Below are 20558 nucleotides of genomic sequence, written 5' to 3' on the forward strand. Positions count from 1 at the left end.
CTGTGTAGGTCGCTGTCACCAGTGACTCTACTACTGTCATACTACTGTCACACTGTCAGTAGTATGTCAAACTGGACTCCTTCCTTATACCGTATGCAATGAGCTACACACGATGCATTACAGACTTGACTGTAAGACCGAAAACTATTCAAAAAAAAAAAAAAAAAAAAAAAAAAAATCTGGAATTTTAGCTCAAACTCTGGAGTTTTGGTTTCTCTAAGAGAAGTTTTATTTCAGGGATGAACTTTAGATTGGTCATTTTTTCTCTGGTTAAACATGGTCTGTGAGGCTGAATATTGGTTAACATTTATTTCTACATTCAGATGCTGTTTTCTTTGTGATTAAGAGAAAAGCGAGATGTTTTCTTGTCTTATATTTATCTGGCTTTGCCACCTATTAGCTGAATGAACATGGACAAGTTAATAATATTCCCCCTTTACTTGTAATCTTTAAAACTTAGATCGTGCTTGTGTCATAGTTTTGTAAGGATTAGATGAGTTAATGTATACAAAATACTTAGAACAATGCTGGGTCCATAGTAAGCAATATTTAAGTTTAAGCTGCTATTCCTAATATTATATTTGTATCAAAACTGGAAAAATGAAAAATAGGCTGAGTATAGGACATTACTTAAAGAATAATGGCAATGAACATTATTTCTTTGTGGAAATAAAGTTAATATGCAAATTGTTCTTATCTTACAAGATTACAGCACCATTTTAAAATGAACTTATTCCATTTCATTCATTTATGTTACCTGGCTGGTTGTGGTGTCCATCTGAATTTGACATTCCTGTTTGAGGGTTTAAATCTATTCAAAGCGTCTTTCAGACAGTTTAAAATCTTCAGATGGAAGTAAGGAGAACAAGGAGTTTTTTGTATCTTCAATAGGTGAATTTATTTTTAAGGAAAGAATGTTTTAAGTTTAGTTTTTAGAAGAAAGGGGTTCAACAGTTTCTCCCAAATAATCTGGTGTCTTTTTTTAAAATTAAAACTTTAAGGTCATCATGATGTTCTTTTGATATGTTTGGTTTTTTGAAGTTCTTTTGAAAACTTAGGATATGAGAAAATAAATGCAAAACTGATCACTAGAAGTAAAACATAAAATGTACTGGTTTTAAAATAAATGAATTTAAGTATGTAATCTCAAAAATGTATACACACAGAGTATTTAGAAGGTGTGGGAAGATCTACAGTCCTTGAAGAGCCTGTGCAGGAAGATGCAACACAAGAAACACACATTTCATCTCCTGTTGAGTCTCCCACCCAAAAGACCAAAAGTGAGTACCTAATTATAAAGCCCTGGAAACCATACTAGACTTGTATGTACAGTTGTGAAAATTTCAAGTCTAATAGGTTATATCCTATACTCTATATTTCATCCATTTATAAGAGCTTCTGTTACTGGTTAGAGCTTCTCAGCCCTGAGATACAGCAGTGAGCAAAGCAGAAAACCAAGCCTGCTGTAATGAAGTTTATCTGGAGTATATATTTCTTAGATGTGTTTTTTTCTTAAATGTGTTTTTCCCCAGCTTTATTGAGGTACACTTGGCAAATGAAAATTGTATATATTTACAGTGTACAATTTGATATATACTTTGTGGAATAACTGCCAAAATCAACTAATTAACATAGCCATCATCTCATATAGTTTTTTTTTTGTTTGTTTTTTTGTGGAGAGAACACTTAAGATAACTCTCTTAGTAAGTTTCAGGTATACAATAGAATATTATTAACTATAGTCACCATGCTGTATTTTAAATCTCCAGAATTTATTAATCCCCCGTAACTGAACCTTAATACCCTTTGATCAACACTTTCTCATCTCCTTCACTCCCCAGCCCCTGGCAATCACCGTTCTACTCTCTGTTTTATGACTTTGACTTTTTTAGATTCCACATGTGAGATCATGCAGTATTTGTCTTTCTGTACCTGGTTCATCTCACTTAGCATAATGCCCTCTAGGTTCATCCATGTTGTTACAAATGGAAAGATCTTCTTCTTTTTAAAGGCTGAATAATAGTCCATTGTTTGTGTAGTATGTATATAAATGTATACACCCACTGCATTTTCTTTATCTATTCATCTCTCAGTGGATTTGTTTTCATGTCTTGGCTGTTCTGAAGAATGCCGTAATGAACAGAAGTATTGGGGGAACCTGATATTTCAGCATAGGTTCTTTCTGTTTTCCCTAAGTGTCTGAGAAATAAAGAGAAAGAGTACAAATAGAGGAATTTTACAGCTGGGCTGCCAGGGGTGACATCACATATCGGTAGGTCCATGATGTCCACCTGAACCACAAAACCAGCAAGTTTTTATTAGGGATTTCAAAAGGGGAGGGGGTGGACGAACAGGGAGTAGGTCACAAAGATCACATGCTTCAAAGGGCAAAAGGCAGAGCAAAGATCACATGCTTCAGAGGAAACAGGGCAAGGGAAAAAGCAAAGATCACAAGGCAAAGGGCAAAATTAGAATTACTGATGAGGGTCTATGTTCAGCTGTGCACATATTGTCTTGATAAACATCTTAAACAACAGAAAACAGGGTTCAAGAGCAGAGAACTGGTCTGACCTCAAATTTATCAGAGTGGGACTTTTTCCCCACCCTAATAAGCCTGAGGGTACTGCAGGAGACCAGGGCATATTTCAGTCCTTATCTCAACCGCATAAGACAGACACTCCCAGAGTGGCTGTTTATAGACCTCCCCCCAGGAATGCAATTCTTTTCCTAGGGTCTTAATATTTAAAATCCCTTGCTAGGAAAAGAATTTAGTGATATCTCTCCTACTTGCACATCCATTTATAGGCTCACTGCAAGAAGAAACATATGGCTCTATTTTGCCCGACCCCACAGGCAGTCTGACCTTATGGTTGTCTTCCCTTGTTCCCTAAAATCGCTGTTATTCTGTTGTTTTTCAAGGTGCACTGGTTTCGTATTGTTCAAACACACATGTTTTACAATCAGTTTGTACAGTTAACACAATAGTGGTCCTGAGGTGGCATACATTCTCAGCTTATGAAGATAACAGGATTAAGACATTAAAATAAAGACAGGTATAAGAAATTATAAGAGTATTATTTGGGAACTGATAAATATCCATGAAATCTTCACAATTTATGTTCCTCTGCCACGGCTCCAGCTGGTCCCTCCATTTGGGGTCCTTGACTTCCTGCAACACAGAAGGGTGCAGATATCTTTTCATGATACTGGTTTCATTTACTTTGAATAAGCACTCCAAAGTGGGATTACTGAATCATATGGTAATTCTATTTTTAATTTTTTGAGGAATCTCCATACTGTTTTCCATAGTGGCTATACCATTTTACATTCCCACTGACAGCATACAGGCTTCCCTTTCTCCACATCCTCAGTAACACCTCCTATCTTTTGTCTTTTTGAGAATAGCCACTCTAATGGATGTGAGGTGATAACCCATTGTGGCTTTGATTTACATTTCCCTGATAATTAGTGATGTTGAGCACCTTTTCATATATCTTGGGTCATTTATGTGCCTTTTTTTGAAGAAATGTCTATTTGGGTCCTTAGCCCATTTTAAAATTAGGTTATTTGTGTTTTTGCTATTGAGTTATGTGAATTTCTTATGTATTTTGTGTATTAACCGCTTACCAGATCTATGGTTTGCAAATATTTTCTCCCATTCCTTAAGTTATCTTTTTAGTCTGTTGATCATTTCATTTGCAGTGCAGAAGCTTTTTAGTTTGATTCAATCCTGTGTGTTCATTTTTGCTTTTGTTCATATTCAAGAAATCATTGTCCAAACCAATATCAAGTTTTTTCCCTATGTTTTCTTCTAGGAGTTTCATATTTTCAGGTCTTAATGTTCCAGTCTTTATCTCATTTGTGTTGATTTTTACAGAGGGGATGAGATAAGGGTCATATTTCATTCTTTTGCATGTGGACATCCACTTTCCCAACACTATTTATTGAAGAGACTATCTTTTCCACATTTTGTGTTCTTGTAACCCTTGTGAAGAGCTACAGTAATCAAAACAGTATGGTACAGGCATGAAAACAGACATATACACCAATAAAACAGAATAGAGTCCAGAAATAAATCCTTGCATCTATAGTCAGCTGGTCTTAAATATGTTTTTAAGTCAGAATAAAAATATTAAAATCTGGATTGTAACTGCTGGAAATTTTTTTCAGAATAAGTTACAGGTATAAGGTACCTTTCTGAGACTGTTTAGAAATGTGCATATTTTCATGTAATCTACAAAATCTTCATGTTTGACAGATGATGTATATTATTTATATTATTTATCTATTTCTTTTGTGTTTTTACTTTATATCATATACCATAATTCTTAATGTACTGATTACCTATATTATTATTTGTTTAAATAACTTGTACTATTTCTGTTTATTGAACCTAGGAAGAAGGTTTTCAGCACCATTTCAAATTTGCTAATGAATTCTGTTAGTGAAGTAAAATACCAATGAAAGATTAGGGAAATTAAATCCTATAATAAGTGAAGCTTTGGGAATTGTAATTCTAGATGCTTTTATGTACCATGTATACATAACCTTACAATAATTATTTATATTTTGAAAAAGAATAAAAATAGGCAAAATTATAATCTCTTTTGTCCATTAATAATGTTGTACTAATTATGGTTGAGTACCTTATTTTCAGAAGAACAGTGTCTGACTGCTTAATCTTGCTGCATTTTGAGTTCTATCACCATAGCGGTCATATTTTTATTGCTTAACAGTAAGTTTTAACAATAACCTTTCTTGAAACTTCTGAAAAACTTATTCTCATAGGTGAAACCGTCACTGGAGAATTATCAAAACTCTTGGATGAAATAAAACTCTGTCAAGAAAAGGATTATTCGTTTGAAGACTTGTGCCACACAATATCAGACCACTACTTAGATAATTTGAGCAAGATTTCAGAGGAAGAACTTGGGAAAAATGGAAGCCAGAGTGTAGTAAGTAAGGCGGGGGGAAATGAAGACAATGTGTCTGCCTTTTCCAGTTCAGTATGTACACCTAAGAGGCATGAGACATGGCGCATTATCAGATTCCACCACTGTAAGATGTCAGTTTCCTTATTGCACTATTCCTGACGTTCTTTGGGGTTTTACTCTCAGTGCGTGTGTAGGGGAAGGAGTGCTTTGACAGATCACTTGACGATCTCTCTACTTTAGACTCTTTCTTAAACGCATGGATTTTTAGTAGTGTTGTTGTTGTTGTTGTTGTTGTTGTATTCCTTAGTTTTACTGGGCATAATGATGTTGGTTCCCAAAAAAAGACAAAAACCTTCCTTTTGACTGTCTTCCCTGTTTTCTCTATGAACTCAGTCTAACAGAGCAGAGCCACACGTATGGTTTCCTCACTTCCTCCTTAAGTAATAGTAGGAGAGAAATATGGAAAGTTCAGTCTGCATATTTTTATAATATGCAAATCCCAAGAGGTTTCTCTTCAATGAGCTCAGAATCTTAAGCATGAGTTAGTTCCTGTGACAACCCCTTATGATAGTGTTCTTTGAAAATATTGTCATATAAAATATTAAAGGTTATATGAGGCAGAAAAACAGATGATATAGTTGAGTAAGAGCGAGTATTTCTATTTATTAGGAATAAGAGTTTACAAAGAGGAAAGAGGGGAGATAAGATTAGAAGGATAGATTGAGGTCAGGCCATGGGTGATTCTTGCTCATTTGAATTTTTATATGAACACAATAGCAAGAAAAACTATAGAGAATAAATCAGTTTAATATTAAGATTTGTAAACTTACTTTTTGTCCTGTACAGGAAGGATTTATAGTATATACTGGTATTAAAGGAAATACATTATTCTGATAAGAAATCTTTTGTCACTTTTAGAACTTAATTTGTTACAGATATATCATACTTTATTCAAAAGCCAGTAATAGAGTGAACTGTGTTAAGTATGTCATATTATTTGTGAAAACTAAAAAAAACTTGCTTAGTATAGTGACTGTCCATTACAAGAACATTTACTTAATTTAGTTACTTAAAGTAAGCTGTGACACTGTTTTCTGGGATAGCACTTGCTAATCTAGTTCCATGGCTAGTCCTACCTCCTAGGCCTGCTTTTTTTGTTTCATTTTGTTTTTGTGCTTCACTTTCTCTTGCAAAAACATCCTATTATTGGCCCCAATAAAAATTCTTTATGAATAACTATGAACAGTTGTATATGTACTGAGGTTTTAAATACCTGTAGGTTTTACCAAATGAAATTTTTATATTAATGAAATATTTATAATAGTAACTTTAATGTTGGGACAAAATCCTCTGTTAAAGTATCTGAAACAGGTGTGTGCTATCTCTAGATTACCAGTTACATTTTAATATTTCCTTGAAAGTTAGTTAGAAGTTAAAACTTACTTGTTCTATATAAACAATACATAGTATTTACTTTTTAAGATCCATCCCCAAATATTTATCTAAACTGGTAGCTTCTGGCCTTCTACTTGTAAAACCACAGATATTCTGAAAGCCCTAATTTTTTAGACCAGGCTCTCCAGACTTTTTTGTTGTACATACCATTAGTAAACAGATTTTGAGCAAATATCCCTGAGTATTTCTAAATTATGTGTATATATATATAGAGAGAGAGAGAGAGAGAGACTACATTTCTAGTAATATTTGATGTAACTTATGAGACATACACAACAAAAGAAATTCAAATTGAGGAAGGTAGAGAATAAGTGTAAAACAGAAGCTCTAATTATTTTTCGTTTACTCAATGAATATCTTGTATGTCCTGGGATATGTATGTGCTGCTTGGAGACCATGATTCAAGCTTCTGTCTTTCAGGAAGTGATGGCAAAGACTTTTGACTTTGAGAGACTGACAATAGTTTGGGGAAAAGATGTTCAAGTTTTTCTGTAAGCCAAAGACTATATTGTGATAGTGGCAAGAAAGAAATTAATACTCATAAATTGAGCGTTAAGGTTTTGAAATCTGAGCTCATACTTTTCTAACACCACTCCTCGTTCCTGTGACAAACCTTCACAATAGTGTTCTTTGAAAATATTTCCCTATAAAATGTTAAAGATTTTGTGAAGGCAGAAAAGCAGATGGTATGTATGAGTAAAAGCAAATAATTCTGTTTATTTGGAAGAATAGAGTTTACAAAGGGGAAAGATGAGAGATAAGATTAGAAGTCTAGTTTGAGGTTAGGTGGTGGATGATTTTGAATGTCAGGCTAAGAATTTTGGTATTTATTATTTTAAGAAATGAGAAAAATCTAAAGGATTTTGGGCAGATAAAAGACATAATTGGAACTGACCTTTCAGAAAATGAATCTGATAGAGACCTGTTAACGAATGTTTAAAAAGTAATCAAATTACTTTGACCCTTTTCTGTAGCCTGTGTTTTATTTGAATTCATTCCATGTTTTGTTGAATATTTGTTTCTATTCATCAAAAAAGTTTTTTTTTTTTCCAGAATATCACTTCAATTACACTCTCACATGATGCAAAAAGTTTAGTCAAGTATAGGTCACCTAATACAGATGGTTCTTATCATGTTTTGAGTTGTGGGGTTTATAATAGACATGGTTCTTGACTTCAAGTGATTCAAAACACCTGTCCTAAGGAGACTTCAGTCATAGTGTGCAGACTTTAACTGAAGACTAATATATAAAACACTGAATAAATAAGAACTGACACTCGGTTTTTGCTATTTGCTACTCTAATGCTTTACATGATTTAAGTCACTTACTAAGTAATTCTTACAATATGGATTTAGAAAATGACTTAGCTGCCAAGTGGCAGAGTGAGGATTCAAACTCCGAGCCAATGTTTCTAATTCTCAGCCACATTTCTCATAGTATGCTACCTTGTGGCCAAAGGAATTTTTAAAAGGGAGATATCAGTGAATACTTACAGATATTCATTGAAGTCTTTGTGGAGGTAGGGAGAGACTAAGCTGTGTCTTGGTGAAAGGGGAGCTGTGTTTTTCACTTTAGTTGGAACAAATGATTGAGAAAGGATTCCAGCCTGAAGAAACAATATATGCAAAAGCACAGAGGTAAGAATTAGTGCATAATTTGAGAATGATTTACGATGAGAGTTTGTTCTGGAAAGTAGTAGGAAATAAAGTTGGATAAGTAATGATAATGCCTCAATTTGTGGAACACTTGTATTGACTGATTTAACGCTCACAATAACCCTGTGAAAAGGATAGTATTATTTCTATGACTTTCCCAGTTTCACGCAGCAATTATAGAGCCAAGAACACAGACATTCTGGAGCTTGCCACTCAACTTGCCACTCAACTCTGTTGTCAGAGAACAAAGGCAGCTAAGTAGATTGGGAGACTAGTCAGAAGTTTAAAATTGAGGCTGAGAATAAACTCTTGAGTAGAAGAGTTCTCCTGAAAGTGACATTTTTGGAAAATAAAAGTGGTAGTTGTATGTTGGTTGATCGCGGAGAGGCTCAAACAATGGTTCTCAGCCATAGTTGTACATTAGATTTACCTAGAGAGGCTCTAAAAAAAATGAATACCGATGCCCTCAGATTCCAGTCCAGACCAACTAAATCAAAATAATTTTGGGTAGCTCTGAGCATTATTCTTGGAAAAGCTTCTCAGGTTATTCTAACATGCATATGATTGGTCTAGGGAGCCAAAAATCAGCCAAGATCTTACTGAGGTAATTCATGTCTGAGATGCTGAGTCAGAACTGAGGTCTTGATAACGCCACAAAACAATTTTTTCAGATAGAACAAATCTCGTAGATCTTAATATCCAGTCTACTGCTCCAATTCCCCAGTGTAAGAGCTTCTAAAAGTCTCTTGAATTAGGGATTATTTATGCTATAACAAATTAGCATAGATTGGGTGGCTTGAAAAAAACCCAGCATTTATTTCTCACAGTTCTGGAGTCTGAGAAGCCCAAGATCAAGGTATCCAGCAGAGCTGGCAGCTGGTGAGGGTCTGCCTCCTGGTTTGAAGACGGCTGTCTTCTGGTTGTATCTTCATGTGGCAAAGAACAGAGGGGGAAAAAGCAGGTTCTCCTGAGGTGTTTTTCTTTCTTTTATTTTCTCTTCTTTTTTTTTTGAGATGGAGTCTTGCTCTATCGCCAGACTGGAGTGCAGCAGCGCGATCTTGGCTCACTGCACTCTGCCTCCTGGGTTCAAGCGGTTCCCCTGCCTCAGCCTCCCGAGTAGCTGGGACTACAGGCACATGCCACCATGCCCAGCTAACTTTTTGTATTTTAGTAGCAAGAGGTTTCACCATGTTGGCCAGGATGGTCTCGATCTCCTGACCTCATGATCCGCCTGCCTTGGACTTCCAAAGTGCTGGAATTACAGGCATGAGCCACTGTGCCTGGCCCTGCTGATGTTTTTTTATATGGACACTAGCACATCATAAGGGGTTATGATCTGATGACCCCCCAACACCCTCTCCCTAATACTATCACATTGGGGGTTAGGATTTCAACATATGAACTTGGAGGGGACACCGACGTGAGGTCCGTAGCAAGGAGGCTTTCAGTTTATCGTTAGGGAAAATCCAAACTGCATTCAAACCACAGTCCTCAATTATAACATTTCTATGTTATATTGGAATATTAAATGTGGAAAACATTTCTGTATGTCTGTTATTTATATTACTAGTTAAATGATGAGCATTTGGGTTCAGTTAAAATTTAATTTCATAGGATATGAAACATCCAACTTGCTTATTGTAATATGACAAGTAATTCCAAAAGTTATTTAGGAGAAATAAAAATGTAAGGAAATATGTTTTGTAGCATCCGTATTATTAATTAATGTATTTTACATATTAATGATGTGACTTGAGCTTTGGAAGTATTTTACCTATATTCTTGGTTCAGTTTAACTTTTGTTGCCTCTTTTCTTCCAATAGAGGGCACTCCGATTCAGTAATTTCAAATACAAAACAAGCCATCTTATGTAAGAACTTTTATTTTTGAATCGGAGATTTTTGTTTCTTTTAAAATGTTAGCTGTAATGTGGTAGTTTGAACATTTTTACTAATATAAGTTAAAAATTAAATTCTTATTATGATTGAATGTATTCAATTGAAGGTTTTGCATGTAATATAAAGGCTAGCTCAAGTTAAAATTACATTTTGTCTTGCATACATTTTAATTCAAAAGTCAGTCTGTTTTATATACTCTTATAATATGCAACTGAAACCATTTTCTAAGTTGAATTAGGACATTATATAATCTGGAATGTAAATTTTGAAGAAATATAAATATCCTAACATTCTTTACCAACCCATGAAATTTAGGTTTTCGAAAGAATGTAAAATAATCCGAAAAAATTTTCTGTTCTCTTTATGTTTTCCCAAGCCTTATATTAATGTTTTTCCCTCCATGTGTATGAACAATCTATACAATTTTAAATGTGAACACAGCATGCCATAGAGAAATTTGATGATAAAGATCATTAGAGCAGATTTCAGAATCCAGGTACCAAGAAAACTTTTTTTTTTTTTTAAACATTTGTAATAGAACATTACCTCATCAGCCTATGTCTTTAAGAAGTAAATAAGGAGCTTAAGGGATGAAATGTGTTACATATTGTTTTTTCTCCTGAGGGAGAACATAGACACAAACAGCATCTAAAGCTTCTGGTTTGAAAGGGGGTGCATTGGCAGGTTTTGTGCAATTTCGTTCAGCCACTATGCCTCTTTTCTGTTATTTTCTTTTCTTTTCCAATGCAAGATACTAAATTACATGTCAGCCTGATGAAGTGTGAGATATTTTATATTAGTATTTTAAGGTTTCAAGATTTACCTTGAAGGATTTTCAGTTTATTTATTTATTTATTTATTTATTTACTTTTATGCTGAGCTATCCTTGAGAATACTCTCTGGGCGTGAGGTCCCTACTTTTGGAAAATATATTTAATTTAGTTCTAAAATTCATCAAGTTTTAAAGTTCATAAGAGTCAGATTAGATTGCCTAAAAACCAAATGGTGTTTCTGAAACAAAGTTTATCTTCAAACACATTCTAACCCAGTTTCTAGAGCTTATTATCAGGAATGCATCAATTTCAGAATTTGGAGAGACCTTTGCAGCTATCTTACCCAATTTCCATCAGATTTAGAGAAACTTGGGAGGCTAATTTTTTGAAATGTAAATAGAGGCTTCTTATTATAGGAACATAACTGATTCTTTAACATACATAATTTTTTATAGTGGTGCTAAATCTTAAGCAGTGATACACAATGTTCAGAAGAACATTCTAACCTGAACAATTTATATCTTATGTAGTTGAACAGACCTTTTGGATGTGGTGACTCAAGGTGATTCATCCAAGGTTTGAATTCTCCTAACAGATTTTGCAAGAATTAGCGAATGTAGAACTAGGATCCTGTTGACCTGCATTTATACTTTGAAAACAATACCGTTAACCACACATATGTACTGTATGTACATTAATGGAAAAATCCAGAATCAGAAGGGTAAGATTTTTGTCCCTACCCTCACCTCAGGAAGAACTTTTTATATCCTTAGGAAATCTAGGAAGTCCTTAAGAAAATGGCTAGTAGAATAAAAGAGTCATTTTTCTGAACTTCTAGCACACTTGCTTTTTACCATTCACGATACATCTCTTTCTGCCTTGCCTTGTAGGTGTATATGTTTTACATTACTTCTTATATACTCCTTGACAGTAGGTTCATTATTAGATTGATCTCTGTAGTCACATCCTGCCTAACACAGTGCCTTGAATGTAGTGGTCTCTCAGTGAAAGTTCATTGACTGAATAAATGCATAAAAAGGCAAAGACTGCATATAAAAGTACATATGTTCTTGCAAATTAACCATTATCATTGCAAAATGCGTTTAATTATTTGGAGATGAATTACAGAGACCAAAGTAGAGGTTTTTCCCAGCAATCATGGTGGGAATCTCAACTGTGTTTTTAGGAAGATAACTTAGTCTAGCAGTTAAGAGCATGAGATTGTGAGTCCTACAGATTTGGGTTTACAACTCTGTTCTGCAACTTACTAGCAGGGTGACCTTTGGAAGTTACTTGATTTTCTTCATCGGTTAAAAAAATTTTACTCTGGCTTTCTGTCAGCCATAGAAAAGAGCTATTTTGTTCTCTTTTGTGTTGCTGAAGAGATCTTGAGTTTTATGTTTCACAGACTTTGTCCAATTTTGTCCAGGCTTTCTAAATAGTCACAAAATGTCAATGTAGAGGGGATTTCTCTACTGAAAAGTGAAATATTTTGTTCTTGGATTGGTCTGAGTCAATATTTTACTTGGAAAAAACCGTATCTATTCTAATCAGCTTCATAAAAGTTAGGGAGGAATAGCAAATATGACAAATAATTGAACTTATATGAAAAATTATCTCAATAGGCTGAAATCTTGGCTCGAGGTAAAAACATAAAATTCAGTGGGAGTTAGTATAAAATCTTACATTTAGACTCCTTAAAAATCAATGGTATAAATACAAGATGGGGGAGATTTAATGTCAGGGAGTAGTTCACACAAAAGTTTTAGGGTATATAAATGACTACAACTGCTACGTGAACCAGCAGTGAGATGTAGCTACTAAAAAAATCAGTAAACAGTGACCAAACTATGATATCTAAAATAATTGTAACACTAGAAGCTAACATTTACTAAGCACTAAATTTTCACTACATGCTAGGCATTGTGTAAACATGTTAAAAATCATTATCTCCTTTATTCCTGACAACAATCCCATGAGGTAGGTTTTATTATCCTCAATATGGGAATCAGGAGTAAAGTAAGTTGCCCAAAAGGTAAATCTGGGGGATCTGAATGTAGGTCTAATGTCTTACAAGTAGATCATTCTGTCTTCCATCACTATTTTCCAGATTGACCATCTCTTACCTTTTCATCATTCCTGCCAGTTTGTGGATTCAGACCATCATTTCCTTTCACCTGAGTTATTTCAAGAGCCTCCTACCCTGTCCACCCACTTGTAGTCTCTTCTCTTCATCTGCTTGTATTTACTCTGAGCAGTGCTGCCAAGTCAGTGTGCCTTAAGTGCCATTCTGGTCACGTCATTTTCCTACTCAAAACTAGCCCTGGTCCTCACTGCAAATGTGAAATAGAAACTTCTAACTCAGGCATTCAAGACCCTTCATTTCTAGCTTCATCTTATTTTTCCAGCTTTATTTGCTAGTAATGTCTTAGATAAATATATTTTAGTAAAATGGATTATTCTTGGCTGAGCACGGTGGCTCATGTCTGTAATCTCAGCACTTTGGGAGGCTGAGACTGGAGGATCACCTGAGGTCGGGAGTTAGAGACTAGCCTGGCTAACATGGTGAAACCCCGTCTTTACTAAAAATACAAAAACTAGCCGGGCCTGGTGGTGTGCGCCTGTCATCCCAGCTACTTGGGAGGCTGAGGCTGGAGAATTGCTTGAACCCAGGAGGTGGAGGTTGCAGTGAGCCAAGGTGGCACCACTGCACTCCAGCCCGGACGACAAGAATGAAACTCTGTCTCTAAATAAATAAATAAATAAATAAAATGGATTGCTCTCAAACATGTCTGTCTTTCTTATTGTCCATGTTCATGTTTTGTCTATATATATTTTCCCTACCATCTCTACTTATTGAAAACTATCCCTCACAAAACCTGTTTTGATCCTTCTATTTAGATCTATTTGCATCATTATGCTGCTTTGTATTAATTATGCATGAATCATCTTTTTTGGCTTTGCCTATAAACTCCTTGAAGACAGCAAAAATATTAATCTCTGCATAGTTCCTCACTCACATGCTTAGCAAACATTTATTGAATTGATAGAACAGGTCATGGACATAAAAACATCTGTTTGATACCTGTATTTTGGTATTGACATATGAGAAAAATTCTAACATGGAGTATTTATGATCTGTGAAAAACTTCCCCTGTTGGTTGATTTTTCAAATAATGAATACCTCATCAGTTTCTTTGAAGATGAAATAAAATACCCTGATAAACTATATTATTGACTTCACAATATATCACTAGCATCTTAAGTCAAATTATATTTTTCTTAAGTGATAGTACATCTCTCTCACTGATGACAAGGATATCATGTGTTACAAATACCATGTTTAATTCCTGGTAACATATACGAAGGAAGTATATAGTATATGAATATAGGAAATATGTCTGATTATATTATTAATTTTTGAATTCCTAAATATGTGATAAACATTTTTGAATTAATCCTTGTTATTCCTTCTGTATTATTGAGATGGGGCTATTTTGTTTCTTTTTTTTTTTTTTTTCCCAGCTTTTATTTTAGGTTCAGTGAGGTACATATGCAGGTTTGTTACATGGGTAAATTGTGTGTCACTGGGATGTGGTGTACAAATGATTTATTCTCCCAGGTAATGAGCATAGTACCCAATAAGTAGCTTTTTGATCCTTACTCTCCTCCCATGCTACCCCCTCAAGTAAGCCCTATTATCTGTTGTTCCCCTCTTTGTGTCCATGTGTATTTCCATGTGTATTCAGTGTTTAACTCCCACTTATGAGTAAGAACTTTGATTATCTGTTCCTGTGTTAATTTGCTTAGGATAATGGCCTCCACCTGCATCCATGCTGCTGCAAAGGACACAATTTTATTCTTTTTTATGGCTGCATAGTATCCCGTGGTGTGTATGTACCACATTTTCTTTATCTAGTCCACTGTCGATGGATATGTAGATTGTTTCCATGTCTTTGCTGTTGTGAAAAGTGCTGCAATAAGCGTACACATGGATGTGTCTTACTGGTAGAATGGTATGTGTTCCTGTAATGGGATTGCTGGGCCAAATGGTAGTTCTAAGTTCTTTGAGAAGTCTCCAAACTGTTTCTATAGTAGTTGAATTAACTGATATTCCCACAAATAGTGTTGAAATGATCCCTTTTCTCCACAACCTGACCAACATCTGTTTTTTTTTTTTTAACTTTTTAATAATAGTCATTGTGACAAGTGTGAGATTGCATTCAATGGTTTTGATTTGCATTTCTCTAATTAGTAATGTTGAGGATTTTTTTTCATATACTTATTAGCGGCATGTATATCTTCTTTTCATGTCCTTTACTCATTTTTTAATGGGGTTGTTTTTTGCTTGTTGTTTTTTTAAGTTCCTTATAGATTCTGGATATTAGACCTTTGTCAGATGCATAGATTGTGAATATTTTCTACCATTCTGTAAGTTGTCTGTTTATTGTGTTTATAGTTTCTTTTTCTGTGCAGAAAGTTTTAAGCTTAAATAGGTCCCACTTGTCAATTTTTGTTTTCATTGCAATTGCTCTTGAAGTCTTTATCATGAAATCTTTGCCCAGACCTATGTCCAGGATGGTGTTTTCTAGGTTTCATTCTAAGATTCTTAGAGTTTGAGGTTTTACATCTAAATCTTTAATCTATCTTTTCTTACTTGCTGTATATGATGAAAGGTAAGGGTCCAGTTTCATTCTTCTGCATATGGCTAGCCAGGTATCCCAGCACTATTTATTGAATAGCTTGTCCTTTCCCCATTGTTTATTTTTGTGGAAGTTTAGATGGTTGTAAGTGTGTGGCTTTATTTCTGGGTTCGCTCTTCTGTGCCTTTGTTCTGTGTGTCTGTTTTTGTACCAGTACCACGAAGTATTTGTTATTGTAGCTGTATAGTATAGTTGGAAGTTGGGGAATGTGATGCCTCCGGCTTCATTCTTTTAGGATTGCTTTGGCTATTCGGGCTTGTTTTTGATTCCATGTGAATTTTAGAGTAGTTTTTTCTAATTGCGTGAAAAATGATGTTGGTAGTTTAATAAGAATAGCATTCAATCTGTAGATTGCTTTGGGTAGTATGAACATTTTATTGATATAGATTTTTCCAGCCCATGAATATGACATGTTTTTCCATTTCTTTGTATTATCTCTGATTTCTTTGAACAGTGGGTTTTGTAGTTCTCATTGTAGAGCTCTTTCACCTCCCTGGTTAGCTGTATTCCTTGGTATTTCATTTTTTGTGTGTTTATTGTAAATGGGATTGCATTCTTACTGTGGCTCTCAGATTGAATGTTATTGATGTATGGAAAATCTAATGATCTTTGTATGTAGATTTTATATTCTGAAACTTTGCTGAAGTCATGTATCAGTTTCAACAGCTTTTTGTTGGAGTTTAGGGCTTTCTAGGTATAGAATCATATCATTACTGAAGACAGATAGTTTGAATTTTTCTTTTCCATTTGGATGCCTTTTAGTTATTTCTCTTGCATGATTGCTCTTCAGTACTATGTTATATATGAGTGGTGAGAGTAGCCATATTTGTCTTGTTCTAGTCCTTAAGGAAAATGCTCCTAGTTTTTGCCCATTTATTATAATGTTGGCTGTGAGTTTGTCATAGATGGCTTTTATTATTTTGAGTTATGTTCCTTTGATGCCTAATTTGTTGAAGGTTTTTATTATGAAGAGATGTTGGATTTTATTGAAGGTATCTTTATTACATCTATTGAGATGATCACATTGATTTTGTTTTTAAATCTGCTTATGTGGTAAATCTCATTTATTGGTTTGTATATGTTTAATCAATCCTGTATTCCAGGGAGAAAGCCTCCTTCATCATAGTAAGTTTTTGATGCACTACTGCTTTCAGTTTGTTTGTTGAGGATATTTGCTTCTCTCTTCATCAGGGATATTGGCCTGCTGTTTTCTTTTGGGTGTGTGTGTCTTTGCCAGGTTTTGATATTAGGATGATGGCAGCTTCATGAGTTAGTAAGAAGTCCATTCTTCTCAATTTTTTGGAATAGTTTCAGTAGAATTGATACCAGCTCTTCTTTGTATGTCAGGTAGAATTCAGCTGTGAATCCTTCTGGTCCAGGGTTTTTTTTTTTTTTTTTTTGGTTGTTAGGCTTTTTATTACTGATTCCATTTCGGAACTCATTATTGGTCTGTTCAGGGTTTCAATTTCTTCCTGATTTAACCTTGGGAGATTGTGTATTTCCAGGTATTTATCTACTTCCTCTAGATTTTCTAGTTTGTATACATATGGTGTTCATCATAGTCTCTGAGGGTTTTTTTGTATTTCGGTGGGATTGGTTTTAATGTCACTGATTGTGCTTATTTGGATCTTGTCTCTTCTTTCTTTGTTGATCTAGCTACCAGCCTATTGATCTTATTTATCCTTTCATACGAACTTTTGGTTTTATTGAATTTTTTGTATGAATTTTTGGGTCTCAATTTCGTTCAGTTCTGCACTGATTTTATTTTATTTATTTCTTTTCTTCTGCTTTGTTCTTGTTTTTCTAGTTCCTCTGGGTGTGATGTTAGATTATTAATTTGAGATCTTTAAAAATTTTTGAGGTAGACATTTAGCACTATAGACTTTCCTCTTAACATTGCTTCTGCTGCATCTCAGAGATTTTGGTATGTTACATCTGTTTTAGTTTATTTCAAAGATTTTTTTTATATCTGCCTTAATTTCATTGTGTACCCAAAAGTCATTCAGGAGCAAGTTGTTTAATTTTCATGAAATTGAAAAGATTTGAGGGATGGTTTTGAGAGATGTTCATGGCCTTGATTTCTAGTTTTATTCCACCTTGGTCCAAGAATATGGTTGGTATGATTTTGATTTTTTTGAATTTATTGAGACTCACTTTACGGCTGGGCATGTCATCAATCTTTGAGTATATTCCCTGTGCAGGTGAGAAGAATGTATATTTTGTAGTTGATGACATCCTGTTTTTTTCTAATTGTTAATGATTCTTACACATTTTGATGGACTTCACTGATGCATAGTATTTCAGTGTGCATGTTCTTAAAATGTGTTTGATGTTATGCGTCTGTATTATGAGCATTCTATTAAGGGCAGTAAACTTCCTTTCTAAAGTATTTTCAATTTTTATCTTTTGAACTTTATGATGTTTGTGAAGGTATCATTTTTATATGCTCTTCAGACACATTACTGGCCAGTTTTTGTTTTGATACTTTTGTTCTTTCTAATCTCTTTATAATCTCTAACTTAAATTAAGCTTTCTAATAGAACTCAGCTGTTATAATTTTCCTGAGAATGTATACTTTAAACTTATGAGCGAATTGTAATGTTTTCCTGAAAATGTAGTAATAGTTCACCTTTCTTTTAACCTCACATTCTGGATAATGATGAAGTTAACGTTTAGTCACTTTTCACATTTACCTTGTTCATTTGTCATAGTGTACCTAATTTGTAATTCTATTTCAAGGTTTACATTTGGGAGTTCTTGGCTCTCTTTTGGAGTGAAGGCCTTGGACAGCTTGCCAGTATTTAAAAAAATCCTATTTTGCTGCCTAATGCCAAAGGAAATCAGGCGAGAGCCTGAGCTTAAAGAGACATGTCAGTTGCCATAATCACTTAACTCTGTGTCCGAGGAAATGCTTTTCACCTTGAAAAGCAAATTAATTCTAATGGAATAGTAGACTAATAACCCAGAAAAAATTGCTGAAATTGCTCATGCTTCAACATATTTTATCAGGAGACCATTTGGGCCACGACTAAAGAATATTGGAATTCATTCATCCTCTAACAGCTGAAGAATTGGAATTCTCTATGATAGAATCAAAATCAATAACAGTAGGTAAAAGATGCTGTGTGGCCTGCTTCAATCTCAGGCTTAGATTTTAAAAACTGATATTATTTTCACGTCACTTTGCCAGAATTCTTGTGTCTGCCATCTATGCTTTTTAAAGCTGAAAAGCTGTGTTTGCTTACAGTTTCCTAACAGTTCCATTTAGTTGATAGCTGCCAGTCTGTGCTATAAAATCATTAATAATGAGAAGCAAAGTCTTAATTTGGAGAAAGAAAGCAGTCAAGGGAATAAATCTGACAGGAAATGGAGACTTTAAAATGAACAAAGAAAATGAACTAGTGAGAAGTGGGATCATTAAAGTGAAAATAGCCTGCCCTCAGAATAAATGAGACAAACATTGACATGTTATATCTTTTCCTATAATCCATTCTTTGTTACTGAAATAAATCCATTCCAGCTTTGAAAGATTTCCTTTTGCCCTTGAATCTCTAATCCTACTTTCACCTAGCCTGGTGCCACTTTGCAAAACATTAAAGTGTTTTTACTGTCATAGTAATTATCATCCTCACTAACTTACATTAAAGAGTGCTTGCATTAAAGAATTACACTAATTTCTTCAATGACATATTTTTGTATTGTGTGTGACAGTATAGGGTAGAGAACAGGAATTTGAGTTCAAAAGACTTGTGTTTGAATTCTAGTTCTACTCCATAGGTAAGTATTTCCCTGATCTTTAGATTTCTCATCTGAAAAATGGTAACAATAGTAATAGCAATAGTATCTGGCAGGTATTATTTCCCTGGTAAATATTTCCCTGGTGTTTAGATTTTTTGTGTGAAAAATGGTAACAATAATGATAATAGTACCTTGCAGGATTCTTGTGAGGATAGAAGTGATAAATATGGAGTACCTAACACAGTACCCACCACAGATTACACACTACACAAATGGTAGCCTGTCATTTCTATTTTGTTTTATTGAGTTATTTATATGTATTTTTCTCTGTATTACTGAAAGGTTACCCCATAATTATAGCTAACCTTCCCATTTTGTCTTAATCTCTCACTGTTTCCTATTGAAGTATAATTTGTGTACAAAGTGTTTAACAGTGTGTTGGACACACAGAAGATATCAAACCCATGTTTTTGTTCCTTTCTTTGCAATCAGTCTCTCTTAATTCTGACCCACACCTATATTATACTGCCAGATGAGACTTACTGAAATGGAGTTTGTATTTCGTGACTTCATGGTCAAAAATTGATGCCAGCCTTATTTTTTTGACTTCTATTTTAAGTTCAGGGTTACACGTGCAGGTTTGTTACATTGGTAAACTTGTGCCATGGAGGTTTGTTATTTCATAACTCAGCTATTAAGCCTAGTACCCATTAGTTGTTTTTCCCAATACTCTCCCTTCTCCCACCGCAACCCTTCAGTAGACCCCAGTGTGTGTTGTTCTCTATTTGTCGGAGTGTTCTCATCACTTAGCTCCCACTTATAAGTGAGAATATGTGGTATTTGGTTTTCTGTTCCTGCATTAGCTTGCTAAAGATAATGGCCTCCAGCTTCATCCATGTTCCTGGAAACAGCATGATCTCATTCTTTTTTATGGTGGCATAGTATTCCATTGTGTATATGCACCATATATTCTTTATCCAGTCTATCACTGATAGGCATTTAGGTTGATTCCATGTCTTTGCTATTGTGAATAGTGCTGTAATGAACATATGTGTACATGTGTCTTTATGATAGACTGATTTATATTCCATTGGGTATATACCCAGTAATGGGATTGCTGGGTTGAATGATATTTCTGTCTTTAGATCTTTGAGGAATTGATATATTGTCTTCTATAATGGTTGAACTAATTTACAATCCCACCGACAGTGTATAAGCATTGCTGTTCCTCCACAACCTTGCCAGCATCTGTTATTTTTTTACTTTTTAATAGCCATTCGTGTGAGATTGAGATGGCATCTCATTGTGGTTTTGGTTTGTGTTTCCCTAATGATAAGTAATGTTGCACTTTTTTTTCCGTATGCTTGTTGGCTGTATGTATGTCTTCTTTTGAAAAGTGTC

The 20558-nt window shown here is 34.5% G+C and overlaps 1 protein-coding gene across 3 annotated transcripts in view; it reads left to right on the forward strand.

The window, feature by feature from the left end:
• ANKS1B (ankyrin repeat and sterile alpha motif domain containing 1B) overlaps positions 1–20558 on the forward strand; it is a 1315261-nt gene that overhangs the window by 237670 nt on the left and 1057033 nt on the right. For all 3 annotated transcript variants that reach the window (XM_011992230.1, XM_011992227.1, XM_011992229.1), the window contains exons 7-8: positions 1167–1280; positions 4789–4955. In XM_011992230.1, coding sequence (XP_011847620.1) covers positions 1167–1280; positions 4789–4955 — 281 coding nt within the window. The remainder of the gene's footprint in view (positions 1–1166; positions 1281–4788; positions 4956–20558) is intronic.

Source organism: Mandrillus leucophaeus, unplaced genomic scaffold (genome assembly GCF_000951045.1).
Source record: "Mandrillus leucophaeus isolate KB7577 unplaced genomic scaffold, Mleu.le_1.0 Scaffold408, whole genome shotgun sequence".
Classification (NCBI taxonomy): Eukaryota; Metazoa; Chordata; class Mammalia; order Primates; family Cercopithecidae; genus Mandrillus; species Mandrillus leucophaeus.